The sequence below is a fragment of the Oncorhynchus clarkii genome, chromosome 5, assembly GCF_045791955.1.
Source record: "Oncorhynchus clarkii lewisi isolate Uvic-CL-2024 chromosome 5, UVic_Ocla_1.0, whole genome shotgun sequence".
NCBI lineage: Eukaryota > Metazoa > Chordata > Actinopteri > Salmoniformes > Salmonidae > Oncorhynchus > Oncorhynchus clarkii.
In genome coordinates this window covers 16,873,314-16,886,091 of record NC_092151.1, presented here as the reverse complement: position 1 = coordinate 16,886,091, position 12,778 = coordinate 16,873,314, and the positions used below count along the sequence as shown (strand labels likewise).

Genomic DNA, 12,778 nt, shown 5'->3' with positions numbered 1-12,778 from the left:
CAGCCGCGCTGCCGTGCTGCCTTGCTGCCCCCTCATAATGCCGCCTCTCGGCTTTCGCTGCCTCCAGCTCTGCCTTGGGGCGCCGATATTCCCCAGCCTGTGCCCAGGGTCCCTTGCCATCCAGAATCTCCTCCCATGTCCATGAGTCCCGAGACTTCTGCTGCTGCCCGATACCACACTGCTTGGTCCTTTGGTGGTGGGTGATTCTGTAACGGCTTTCCTCCTCCTCTTCTGAGGAGGAGTAGCAAGGATCGGACCAATACGCAGCGTGGTAAGTGTCCATGATACTTTAATAATAACTGAACACGACTCAATACAAAAATAACAAAGTGAATGGAAATGAAAACCGAAACAGTCCGGAATGGTGACACAAACAACAAAACAGGAAACAATCACCCACCAAACACAGGTGGGAAAAGGCTACCTAAGTTTGATTCTCAATCAGAGACAACTAACGACACCTGCCTCTGATTGAGAACCATACCAGGCCAAACACAGAACACAACATAGAAAAACGAACATAGACAACCCACCCAACTCACGCCCTGACCATACTAAAACAAAGACATAACAAAAGAACTAAGGTCAGAACGTGACAAGAGAGCTGTAGTACGTGCAAAGAAAATGTGGTTTGGGATATTGAAACAAAACCACTCACTCAAATTAAATGAATTATGAATAATTTAATTTAAGACTGAATATGTTTTAGTCCTCTTCTGATTGATTCTATGTGTATTGTACTCTGTAAACGACATTGTTGTAAACAGACTTTCATATCACAAAACCGAACAGAATACAGTCATTCAGTTTCAGATTCCATACCATGTCAAAATCTACTCCTTGCATAATGAATTCATCATTGTTTCAGAGAGAAAGAGTGATGCAAGCAATTCAGACACATTTTTCATCACGTCATAAGTGGCTCTGGGAGAGAGTGGCATATAATAGCCTAGATACACTTCACTTACCTTTCTCCCTTCTCCTGGCTGAGACTATGCAAGTGTAGCGGATGGCTCTACCGCATTATCCTACTTTCAAAAAAGTGATAAGCACAATAATGAGTAATGAACCTCTCTCCTTGTGTCTCAGCAAACCTTACGTGTATCTAAAAAGTAAAGTAACTGTCCAGTGTTTCCAGATTTCCATGAAATGTGACCTATGATTAATTACAGTATGTGACTCGTTTCAGGAAACTAGGCACATGTCGCAGGTCACTACTTCACAGGAGAGCCATTTAAGCATAAACTTCTTTGTTTATCAAAATGCATTTTTTTGCAGAAATGCCTTCTGGAACATGTGAACTTTCATGTGCCTTAATAACAAACTTGTATACCATCTGTAATATGAATACAATTGTTAAATTACAAGCCTAGTTGGTTTAGCCACAGAACAAGACAGCAACCTTCCCTCTAGCCATGATTGGCTGAGATAATGAGTGGGCTGGACATGCCGAGAAATTAGTTCGGATTGGTCTGCCATGTAGCATGCTTCTGTCTATTTGAGCTGGTCAGTATGTGTAGGTAATCCTGTCGAACTCATCTTATATATATATATATTGTGTCGTAGAACTGCATAAGTGTTGCCCTCCACTTTCTGTAGTTCTGAAATCAGTGGAATTAAAGTTAACTAAGGAGATGGAACAAGAAACACGAGCATTCCGCTACACTCGCAATAACTGCTAACCACGTGTATGAGACCAATCAATTTTGATTTGATTTTATCTTCAAATTAGGGAAACCATGGCATCCATGACAGAGAGAAGCGTCCATTCATGATGTATAAGATAGTCTAGCTAGCTACATTTTCAGATATTACACATTTCTAATTTTGACAGAAAGTCAATTTCATTTCAAGTTAAAGTGTACTGTTAGCTAGCTAGCTAATGTTATCTGGCTGGCTTGCTAGCAAAAGTTACGTGTATGATCTTATTATTTGTATTTCAGAGCCATTTGCTTTGCTAGTTATAGCTTAATGTTAGCTAGATAACATTGAACCTGGTTGATAAGCTACATGCAGATTCATGCAGGGTAGTAACGTCATGAGTTGGGATTATGGTTACATTTTTTTGCTAGCTAGCTACATGTCTTAACAAAAGACTCCACTATGCATGTATTCATTTCAATAGGGCAAGTAAAATGGACAGTGAGCTGTTCTCTCATTTGTGTATGGAAGTAGCTAGCAAGCTATCCAACGTTAGCCAGTTAGCTTGCTGCTTGACTGCTGTTGTTGGGTCAGCTAGCTAACGTTACATGTATGATCTGTGTAGTAATATTATTTGTTTCTCAGAGCCATTTGCTTTGCTAGTTATAGCCTAATGTTAGCTAGCAAACATTGAACCTGGTTGGTTAGCTACAGTTGAAGTCAGAAGTTTACATACACTTAGGTTGGGGTCATTAAAACTCGTATTTCAACCACTCCACAAATTTCTTGTTAACAAACTATAATTCTGGTAAGTCAGTTAGTACATCTACTTTGTACATGACACACGTAATGTTCCTAATAATTGTTTACAGACATATAATTTCAATTAAAATATATATAATGTATACAATTTCAGTGAGTCCAAGTTTTGCATGCATTAAGTTGACTGTGCCTATAAATAGCTTGAAAAATTCCAGAAAATGATGTCATGGCTTAAGAAGCTTCTGATAGGCTAATTGACATCATTTGAGTCAATTGGAGGTGTACGTGTGGATGTATTTCAAGGCCTACCTTCAAACTCAATGCCTCTTTGCTTGACACCATGGGAAAACATATTAAAATCAGCCAAGACCTCAGAAAATAAATTGTAGACCTCCATAAGTCTGGTTCATCCTTGGGAGCAACTTCCAAACGCCTGAAGGTACCACGTTCATCTGTACAAACAATAGTACGCAAGTGTAAACACCATGGGACCACGCAGCCGCCATACCACTCAGGAAGGAGACGCGTTCTGTCTCCTAGAGATTAACGTACTTTGGTGCGAAAAGTGCCAATCAATCCCAGAACAACAGCAAAGGACCTTGTGAAGATGCTGGAGGAAACAGGTACAAAAGTATCTATATCCACAGTAAAAGGAGTCCTATATCGACATAACCTGAAGGCCGCTCAGCAAGTAAGAAGTCACTGTTCCAAAACCGCCATAGAAAACGCCAGCCTACGTTTTGCAACTGCACATGGGGACAAAGATCATATTTTTTTGAGAAATGTCCTCTGGTCTGATGAAACAAAAATAGAACTGTTTGGCCATAATGACCATCGTTATGTTTGGAGGGAAAAGGGGGATGTTTGCAAGCCGAAGAATACCGGGGGTGCACGTGGCGGTGCTTTGCTGCAGGAGAGACTGGTGCACTTCACAAAATAGATGACTTCATGAGGAATGGAAAATGATGTGGATATATTGAAGCAACATCTCAAGACATCAGTCAGGAAGTTAAAGCTTGGTCGCAAATGGGTCTTCCAAATGGACAATGACTCCAAGCATACTTCCAAAGTTGTGGCAAAATGACTTAAGGACAACAAAGTCAAGGTATTGGAGAGGCCATCACAAAGCCCTGACCTCAATCCTATAGAAAATGTGTGGGCAGAACTGAAAAAGCATGTGCGAGCAAGTAGGCCTACAAACCTGACTCAGTTACACCAGCTCTGTCAGGAGGAATGGGCCAAACATCTCCCAACTTATTGTGGGAAGCTTGTGGAAGGCTACCCGAAACATTTGACCCAAGTTATGTGATAAAATAAATAAAAGCTGAAATAAATCTTTCTCTCTACTATTATTCTGGCATTTACCATTCTTTTAAAAAAGTGGTGATCCAAACTAACCTAAGACAGAGAATTTTTACTAGGATTAAATGTCAGGGATTGTGAAAAAACTATTTGGCCCAGCTGTATGTAAACTTCCAACTTCAACTGTACCTGCAGATTCATGCAGGGTAGTAACATATTGAGTTGGGATGATGGCTCATTGTTTACCTAGCTACCATTTCAATAGAATGTCACTGCGACAACTGTTGATAGCTCTGGCTATCTATTCCGATTTCAGAGTACTCTCATCTGAGTGTGCCAGAGCGTAGAATAGGTGACGAATTTACAGTTGCAGCACAGTTGCAATCACCAACGCTGTGGATAACATAAAACAGCCTAACTAGCTCTGCTATGGGGAGTAGTAAAATGGTCAGTTAGCTGTTCTCTCATTTGTGTCTGGAAGTAGCTAGCAAGCTAACCAGCCAGTTAGCTTGGGTGCTTGACTGCTGTTGTTAGGACAGAATGCTAGCATCAACCTTTAGAGACGGGTGGGGCTAAAGCTTAAGAGGGTGTGAACAATGCTGAATGGGTGGAGACAAAGAAGAGCTGTCCAGTAGGTACCAAAACATTCAAAGGCCATTATCTCAAAAGTGAGGTTACAAGTTTATCAACTTTCAAAGCAGAATTACTTTCCCATTGTTCCTCAAATGCAGTGTATGATATACCATTCTGTAGCTCTGTGTCTCTGCTTTTATCTATTGTAAAAAACACTATTTCAAATGTTGTTACACAAGAGAGAATGAAGGCGGTCGGTCACTTGTGAGTGAAATCGTTTTCCTTCCAAAAAACGGTAATTAAACATGTTAAAAAGCTCCTTTTCTGCATTGGAATAGTGTGGGTGTATACTGGTCATAAAAAATATTCATGAGAGTAGACCGCTGATTGGCCAGCTCATTCTCCTCAGGAGTATGAGACCATATTCTACGAGGAAAGAGCAAGCATTTTTTTGCACATGTAACGGATGTGAAACGGCTAGCTTAGTTAGCGGTACGCGCTAAATAGCGTTTGAATCTGTGACGTCACTTGCTCTGAGACCTTGAAGTAGTGGTTCCCCTTGCTCTGCAAGGGCCGCGGCTTTTGTGGAGCGATGGGTAACGATGCTTCATGGGTGACTGTTGTTGATGTGTGTAGAGGGTCCCTGGTTTGCGCCCTGGTATGGGGGCGAGGGGGCGGTCTAAAGTTATACTGTTACACACAGTCTGTTTGAGATACAAGTTTGAGGTGTGTTTTCTCTCATTTAAGTGTTTTTTTCTATCAAATTTATGCTTTGGCCACCAATAGGAGTATAGGATGAGTCAACAACATTATTTGGGCATGACTTAACAAACTATTAACTTTTAAAAGGGAGATTTTCAGTGGACCGTTACTTTGAACAATACAAGAATATCCATATAATCAGTCTGTGGGCTATAGAATATGTTTCTGCTGGCTACACTGACTGATGTATTGCTTTTTTTACACAACTCATGATTAGTATAGAAGAACTGTAGCAACTTCTTGCCAGAATTGATCTTAGTACAGCTACTGCAGCAACTTGTACTTCTTGCCAGAATTGATCTTAGTACAGCTACTGCAGCAACTTCTACTTCTTGCCAGAATTGGTCTCCCCATTGGTTGTTGACATGTTCTGCCAAGGACCGACCATCTTTATTGCCAAGAGAGAGAAACACAAAATACCTCAACACAAATCCCTACAGGCTCCTGCTGGAAGATCTATTTCCTCCTTGTTTGTCACCTGGGACTTGGCAGTTGCCACTCTAAACCAAACTGAAAAAGATGAAAAATAACACAAGAAGCCCATGAGTATACAATATAAAACTTACAGCTGAAACAGTACAACTTTATCTGTTTACATCTGCTAACTAAGTATGAAATCAATGTTGGTGGTCAGGTCATTCAGAACACACAATATTGTTCAAATACAATTCTCCCATTTGGAGTTTTATTACAGAATCATATTTCATTTTAAATCCACACATTTTGAGATTTGAAACAATCCAGTAGTGTCCATCCTAGTCATATTGAAGAACTGACCAACCATTTTCTGCCATCTCCCACACCTGTAACACAACATATATTGATGTCATCAACATGCGCCACTCTCTGAGGGCGGTCTCCGTCTTAGCAGAAATACATCATCATGCTCCAAGACGTATGAAGGCATTTCACACATACAGTAATAACATTTTCAAATACAAAAACAATTCATGAAAAAAGAGGTTGGAGATAACCTCTGGTTAAGCATTAAGGATACACACAATAGCTTCCATATGAGGACCAAGAGAGCAACACCATAAAATCCCAAAGAACAAAAAGGCAAAATAATAGTAAAGAGACATGAAAGTTTAAGGCTGCATGAATTACTTGAGGACCAACATCATTAGGTATGTAAATTCCTTCTTTGAGTAGCCTTCTTGACTTGAGATGAGACAAATCTTTATCAAGGTGAGAACTAATAAGCTGCATTGCAAAAACAGTGACAGCGGAGAGAAAGAAAGAGGATAAATTAACTAGCATTGGTCCTCCAGGTCAACCCTCATCTTTAGCTGTATTGTCCTCCAGATCCTCATCGCTGTCTACATCACTGTAGACTGTCTTCTTGACCTTCATCTTTCTGCTCCGCTCTTCTTTCTTCATCCTCTGTTTCACCTGCTTTGTCACCGTTTTCACTGAAAAGAGAGGATTGAGAAAGGAACAACATATCGTATATCCTTTTTATAATGACAACCATATAATAGTTTGTTCTGTCATTGATCTTTGAGAAAATAAATCCTTTCAAGCTATTCAAAAAATCTAAATAATTATAATGCTTGATAAGACTCACAATGGTTTGGGTGTGTAAAAGTGAAAATGATCTTCTCATTGTTAACTGAACTGCATCATCTTGATCTTACTATTGGGGTTTTAAAAGAATGTGTCATTCAAACAGTTTATTTTGAGATCACAAAGGCCGGGTCTCTCACCTTCTGATGAACCAAACTGATTGTCTCGACCTCCATCGTCACAGATGGCAGTGCTGTCCTTTTTCTCCTCATCGTCAATGACGATCCTCTGTCGTGCACTCTCAAAAACAGACTTGAGAACGATTGAGTCCTCAAATATCTAAAGCAAACACACACATATAACATAACATGAACCAAATTAGCCACCGAATTAGCCTCTCACAATCAAGAGCTGGGGGCATCATGGCATGTGGATTTCATGTAGAAACGGTAGGCAGTGGTGTGAACTCCAGCAGGCCTAGATCACATCCCTGAGGCAAACCTGAGATCCCTCCAAGTTGAAGGTCTGGGCATTGTGACACAGCAGTATGATGTCCTTCTCCAGATCTCCCACACTCCGGTACTTGTGATTGCGCACACGCTCCTACAAAAAAACACACATGGACAGAAAACATGTACTCTCACATAAATACAATGCACATTATACTGAACAAAAATATAAATGCAACATGCAACAATTTCAAAGATGTTACTGTTCGTATAAGGAAATCAGTCAATTGAAATAAATGCATTAGGCCATAATCTACGGATTTCATATGACTGGGAATACAGATATGCATCTGTTAGTTACAGATACCTTTTATTTTTAAAGGTAGGGGCGTGGATCAGAATACCAGTCAGTATCTGGTGTGACCACCATTTGCATCATGCAGCGCAACATCTCCTTCACATAGAGTTGATCTGGCTGTTGATTGTGGCCTGTGGAATGGTGTCCCTCTCTTCTTCAGTGGCTGTGCGATGCTGCTGGATATTGTCGTACACGTCGATCCAGAGCGTCCCAAACATGCTCAGTGAGTGACATGTCTGGTGAGTATGCAGGCCATTTTCAGCTTCAAGGAATTGTGTACAGATACTTGCAACATGGGGGCCGTACATTATCATGCTGAAACATGAGGTGATGGTGGCGGATGAATGGCACGACAACGGGCCTCAGAATCTCGTCATGGTATCTCTTGCATTCAATTTGTCATTGATAACATGCAATTGTGTTCATTGTCTGTAGCTTATTCCTGCACATACCATAACCCCACCGCCACCATGGGGCACTCTGTTCACAACGTTGACATCAGCAAACCACTCGCCCACACAACTCTATACACTGGTCTACAGTAGTGAGGCCGGTTGGACGTACTACAAAATTCTCTAAAACGAGGTTGGAGGCAGCTTATGGTAGAGAAATGAACATGAAATTCTCTGGCAACAGCTCTGGTGGACATTCCTGCAGTTATTATGCCAATTGCATGCGGCATTGTGTACATTTTATAGTGGCCTTTTATAGTCTCAAGCACAAGGTGCACCTTCATAGTGATCGTGCTGTTTAATCAGCTTCTTGATATGCCACTCCTGTCTGATTATCTTGGAAAATGAGAACTGTTCACTAATAAGGAAATAAACACATTTGTGCACCACATTTGAGAGAAATAAGCTTTTTGTGAGTATGGAACATTTTTGGGATATTTTATATCAGCTCATGAAACATGGGACCAACACTTTACATGTTGCATTTATATTTTTGTTCAGTATAGTACCTGAACATCAACAGAAAGGTTTGCTCGGATGATGCTGGGAAATGCTGTATATTAATTTGTTAATGACAACCACAGGGTTGTGGAAGGACAGTTAGACAGATGAAAGGTTAGCGCTTTCATCTATGACTGCGTTAACAGGCCTTGGTCCAGTTGGTATGTGGGAAGATTTGGGGGAAGAGCAGATCAGTTGGTGGGTTAGTGGTGAGTCACCAGTAGGCTGAAAGGCTGAGAGTTGGTGCTGTGGGAAGATTTGGGTGGGTTGGTGCTGTGCCTATAGATGCAGTGTAGATGGTCCGCAGGGCCTACCCTGATCCTCCTGAAGTCCACAGGCTTGCGGATCAACTCGTAGTACTCTGGCACCTCCTTCCTAGAAGGCAGCTGGACAAAGCCTTTGCTAATCTGACGGCCCAACCTGGAATTAGTATGCACAGGCACTGTTACCAACCAACAATAGTATTTGTTTTATTTCAAATGCTTTGAGCGTTTGATTGAGACTCCCTGGAGAGGCAGATTGGCCAGATTTAGTTCCATTGTTCCAGGCAAGTCTAATCAAGTGCAACTAAAGAATTTGAAAGAAAACATGCTATTTTTGAAGTCAGGGCTGGTCCTCTCTGTCTCATCATTTCTGCAACACAATGCTCACACTGTGAAATAGAGGCACAAAATATAAGTCATTCATGTCTAACCATTCCCTACATGGTCTGACATCAAACACCATTGCCCTTCATATCTACACATCGCTAATAAGTAGTTAATTAATATTGTGTGGATATAATTGCATTACCCATTAATACATAATTACCACAGCGCCCCCAATTCTCCCTGGTAATCTCACCCGTCTTTGTAGTTGATAACCATGTCCACCAGTGTGTTAAGCTGCTTGGTGAGCTCGGGAGGGTTGGGGGGCAGTTTCTTTGCCGGAGGTCTACCTCTGCGTTTCTTGACCTTTTCACCTCCAGCCTCCTGGCCGGAGTCTCGGGACTCAGAGTCTTTGTCGCCATGGTGATCACCTTTTCGTTTCTTTAGGCTGATGTCCTCCTCCATGTCCTCCAAGGCCCCGTTCTCCTCCACATGGGGGGAGGTCAAGGAGGAGGAAGAAAAGAAGGGGAGAGGATTTGTTTGTTTATTTGGATCTCAATTAGCTGTTACTTAAGGAACATCTACACTTCCTGGGAACCACAGAAAACAAAGGATGGATATAGGAATGCACAAGCTGCTGGAAGTGGGTAAGGGGATACCTAGAAAGTTGCACAACTGAATGCATTTAACTGAAATGTTATTCCACATTTAACCCAAGCCGACTGAATCAAACCGGTGCAGTGTGTAGCCTTGATCGATGTCATTGGTGCCCGGGGAGCTGCTGTTGTTGGGGGTTAATTGCCTTGCTCGAGGGCAGAACAGCAGATTTCTCCACATTGCCGGCACAGGGATTTGAACCAATCAACCTTCCGGTTACTGGCCCAACGCTCTTAAGCGCTAGGCTACCTGCCGCCCGGAATATACCGATTAACAAATATTTGAGTGGAGAGAGAATTTACACACATTAATCAGAGTTGTGTACAAGTTATCTTCTTATTCAAGAGGAGAAAGATTGGCCCAATAAAATGTAAATGCAATAGGACCAAATTTGGATTTGGAAATAAGTTTGGGGATGGGATAAGAAACAACTGTGCTCTTGACAGTGATTTGACCCCTGTAACTCCTGTCAGCTACACTCCTGACAGTTTAGTGGTTCTTAAATAGCTGTTCAATTGATCTCCTCTCTGAAGAAAGTCTAGCAGTTAGATGACTTAACGATTTAGACAGTTTGACCTTGAAAAACAATTCAACAGCCTCTTCCAAAAACTATTTCAAAGAATGAACTAAATGTGCATAGATTATTGATTTCACTATTACATTATTCATTAACCTAGAGTTGATGTCTGCACCCCACAGAAATCACATTAGCATAATTGAAAAATCCCCATAGAACTCAATCTGTTTACGCTAGAGATATGTTTTTTTGCATGTGCTCTTCCCCTTCCGCATTTGCTGTGTTTATTATACCAGGAGACATCCCAAAAATCGGTCTTCTCGGAAATGTCTGCAGCCTCTGAACGGTTTGGCCTACAAACTAATATGACCCCTCTGGAAAGATAGGACCCTTACAAGTCATTACCGAAGATCTGCTCATTTCTGTCTGTAGCGTCCGAACAGTTTGGTCTATACACTAATATGACCCCACCATGGAAAGGTGGGACTCAAACGAACATGTACATGTTTTGCTCTAGGACACCCACAAGCCTCACAAGACTTGAAGGCAGCCTGGCACCAGTTTTAAAAAATGAATGTACGCATATATGGAAGTACTTTAGTGCCTAAAAAAAAGGGTTAAATACAGGTCAGTTTCTTTGTGAGAAGGTGTTAACTGTGGAAGGTGTAAACCCATGTTCGCAGTTAGCCAATGTTATGTAAATGCTGTTATGTAAATGCTGCCTTGGTCCCAAGTCAAAGCAGGTCCACTGAGGCTATGGCCCAGGAACCAGGCCGTGGAGGTGGAAACACTAAAGTCTGAGGCAAAACAATGGAGATGGAGATTCACCATGGTGGTGTCTATCTTATTTTAATCTCTCATAGCTGCAAATGTCTGCAGTAAGCAACTGCTGTATTTTACACAAAGGCAATTAAAGTAGACGTATGCATGCAGCATTACTTGTCCAGGCTGGCAGGGAGGGAGGGAGGGAGAGAAAGAGAGAGAGGAGAGAGAAAGAGAGAGAGAAGGAGGGAGAGAGGGAGAGGGAGGGAGGGAGAGAGGGAGAGAGGGAGGGAGAGAGGGAGAGAGGGAGGGAGAGAGGGAGGGGGAGAGAGGGTGTGAATATGTGTTCACATTCAGCAGAGACTGAGGAATGCACTCCAATCTGAACGGAATATTGATGTATGAACCATACAGAAATGCAGCCAAAATAGTGCACACCCACGTCATATTATATTGTATTAGAATGTGAAAATCTACAAGGAAACAGAGATGAAAGTGCATGCAACTGTATATTTAAATTAATATGTAATCTGTGCTTATGAATGCATATACGATCAGTCAACCCCCTCCCTCTCACCATAAACACAGACACACACAGACAAACACACCCTGGGGGACCATATCGAAAGTGGCCTAATGACCATCATCAATGACGAAGGATCTGTATGACATTACCAACGGTGGAATATGCATGTGCACTTCCACACACGTACACTTATAAACACTTGCGCACACACACACACACACACACACACAGTGAAAGCGAGAAAAGCATGAACAAAAGAGAATGCTCGAGCGCAAAAAGAACAGTAAAAAGGACAACAAAAGACATCATGCGGATAATCGGTCAGGTTATCATTTAAGGTTATCATTATAAAGCCTTCTCTACAGGGCTACAGTGGAATGCAATGGGATACAGAGTAATCCTAAAAGATGGATAAAACAGCTAAACACCCTGTGTGTGTGTGTGTGTGTGTGTGTGTGTGTGTGTGTGTGTGTGTGTGTGTGTGTGTGTGTGTGTGTGTGTGTGTGTGTGTGTGTGTGTGTGTGTGTGTGTGTGTGTGTGTGTGTGTGTGTGTGTGTGCGTGCGTGCATGTGTTGCTCTATGCTTGTACCATCATCACCAAACAAGCCTGCCTCTTCCTTCCCCTCCTCGACTGGCAGACGATACCCCCTCATCTGTTACAGCTCACACCTACACACTCACTTCCTCTCCCGCTCACACAGACACTGCAGACACTTACACAGACAGACAGACACTCACACACACGCTCTCTCTCTCTCTCCTGTCTCCCTCTCTCCCTCTGTGCCGGTCTGTGCGATGCAGCCTGGCTGAATCCTATCCTCAGAATAAATAGAGGAAGCGAGGGCGAATGAAGGAAGACAATGAAAGAAGGAAGGACAAATATTTACCTGGCTGCAGTCTGCAGTCTGACTCTGTGGATCAGAATGGGTTGTAGCTGGATGGGCTGCGGCTGCAGCTGGAGGGGAGAGAATTAGCAAGCCAGCATAGCGGCGAGCTGCTAGCCTCTTCATCAGCTGATCACTCGAAAAGCAGAAACCCAGAAGGGGGGCAAGCATGCAGGAGTAAAAGAAAAGCGCTAGGTTTTCATACACAAATCAACGGGTAGCTGAGCGGGGGAAAATAACGTGATAATAGTAGTAGTCATCTGTCTCTGACTCTGTGTGGCAGGCAGGCTGCAGTAGGCAGCTCTCCCTCTCCTCTCCCCTCTGCTGCAGTCTCATTCCTCTCAGTAAGGCCCCAAGCTCGTCTGCCTCTGCATGTTTTAATATCGACTGTTGCCAGACGCTTTTTTCCCCCCGATCCTGTTAAAGTTATCGGGTCCATTTTTTTTTCATGAACGATTTTTGCATTACGTTTCAGCATGTGGGGATTAGACTATATGTGGAGGCTGAGTGTGTGGTCGGGGGAGGGGTGGTCTATAATG

The 12,778-nt window shown here is 42.4% G+C and overlaps 1 protein-coding gene across 1 annotated transcript; it reads right to left on the bottom strand.

The window, feature by feature from the left end:
- Nucleotides 1–5,718: 5,718 nt before the first annotated feature.
- LOC139409874 (probable global transcription activator SNF2L2) lies at nucleotides 5,719–12,531 on the bottom strand. The gene is made up of 6 exons (XM_071155267.1): nucleotides 12,243–12,531; nucleotides 9,150–9,379; nucleotides 8,621–8,726; nucleotides 7,048–7,149; nucleotides 6,747–6,885; nucleotides 5,719–6,452 (listed from the first exon to the last, which is right to left on the bottom strand). Exons 1-6 carry the CDS (start codon nucleotides 12,408–12,410, stop codon nucleotides 6,313–6,315), a joined length of 885 nt encoding a protein of 294 aa, XP_071011368.1. The 5' UTR covers nucleotides 12,411–12,531; the 3' UTR covers nucleotides 5,719–6,312.
- Between the last annotated feature and the right edge of the window lie 247 nt (nucleotides 12,532–12,778).

Coding starts and splice junctions, on each gene's coding strand:
- LOC139409874 (XM_071155267.1), bottom strand. CDS start 12,410: ATGCTTGCCCCCCTTCTGGGTTTCTGCTTTTCGAGTGATCAGCTGATG. Junction 8,727..9,149: donor GTTATCAACTACAAAGACGG/GTGAGATTACCA, acceptor TACTAATTCCAG/GTTGGGCCGTCAGATTAGCA. Junction 7,150..8,620: donor TGGACTTCAGGAGGATCAGG/GTAGGCCCTGCG, acceptor GTTTTTTTGTAG/GAGCGTGTGCGCAATCACAA.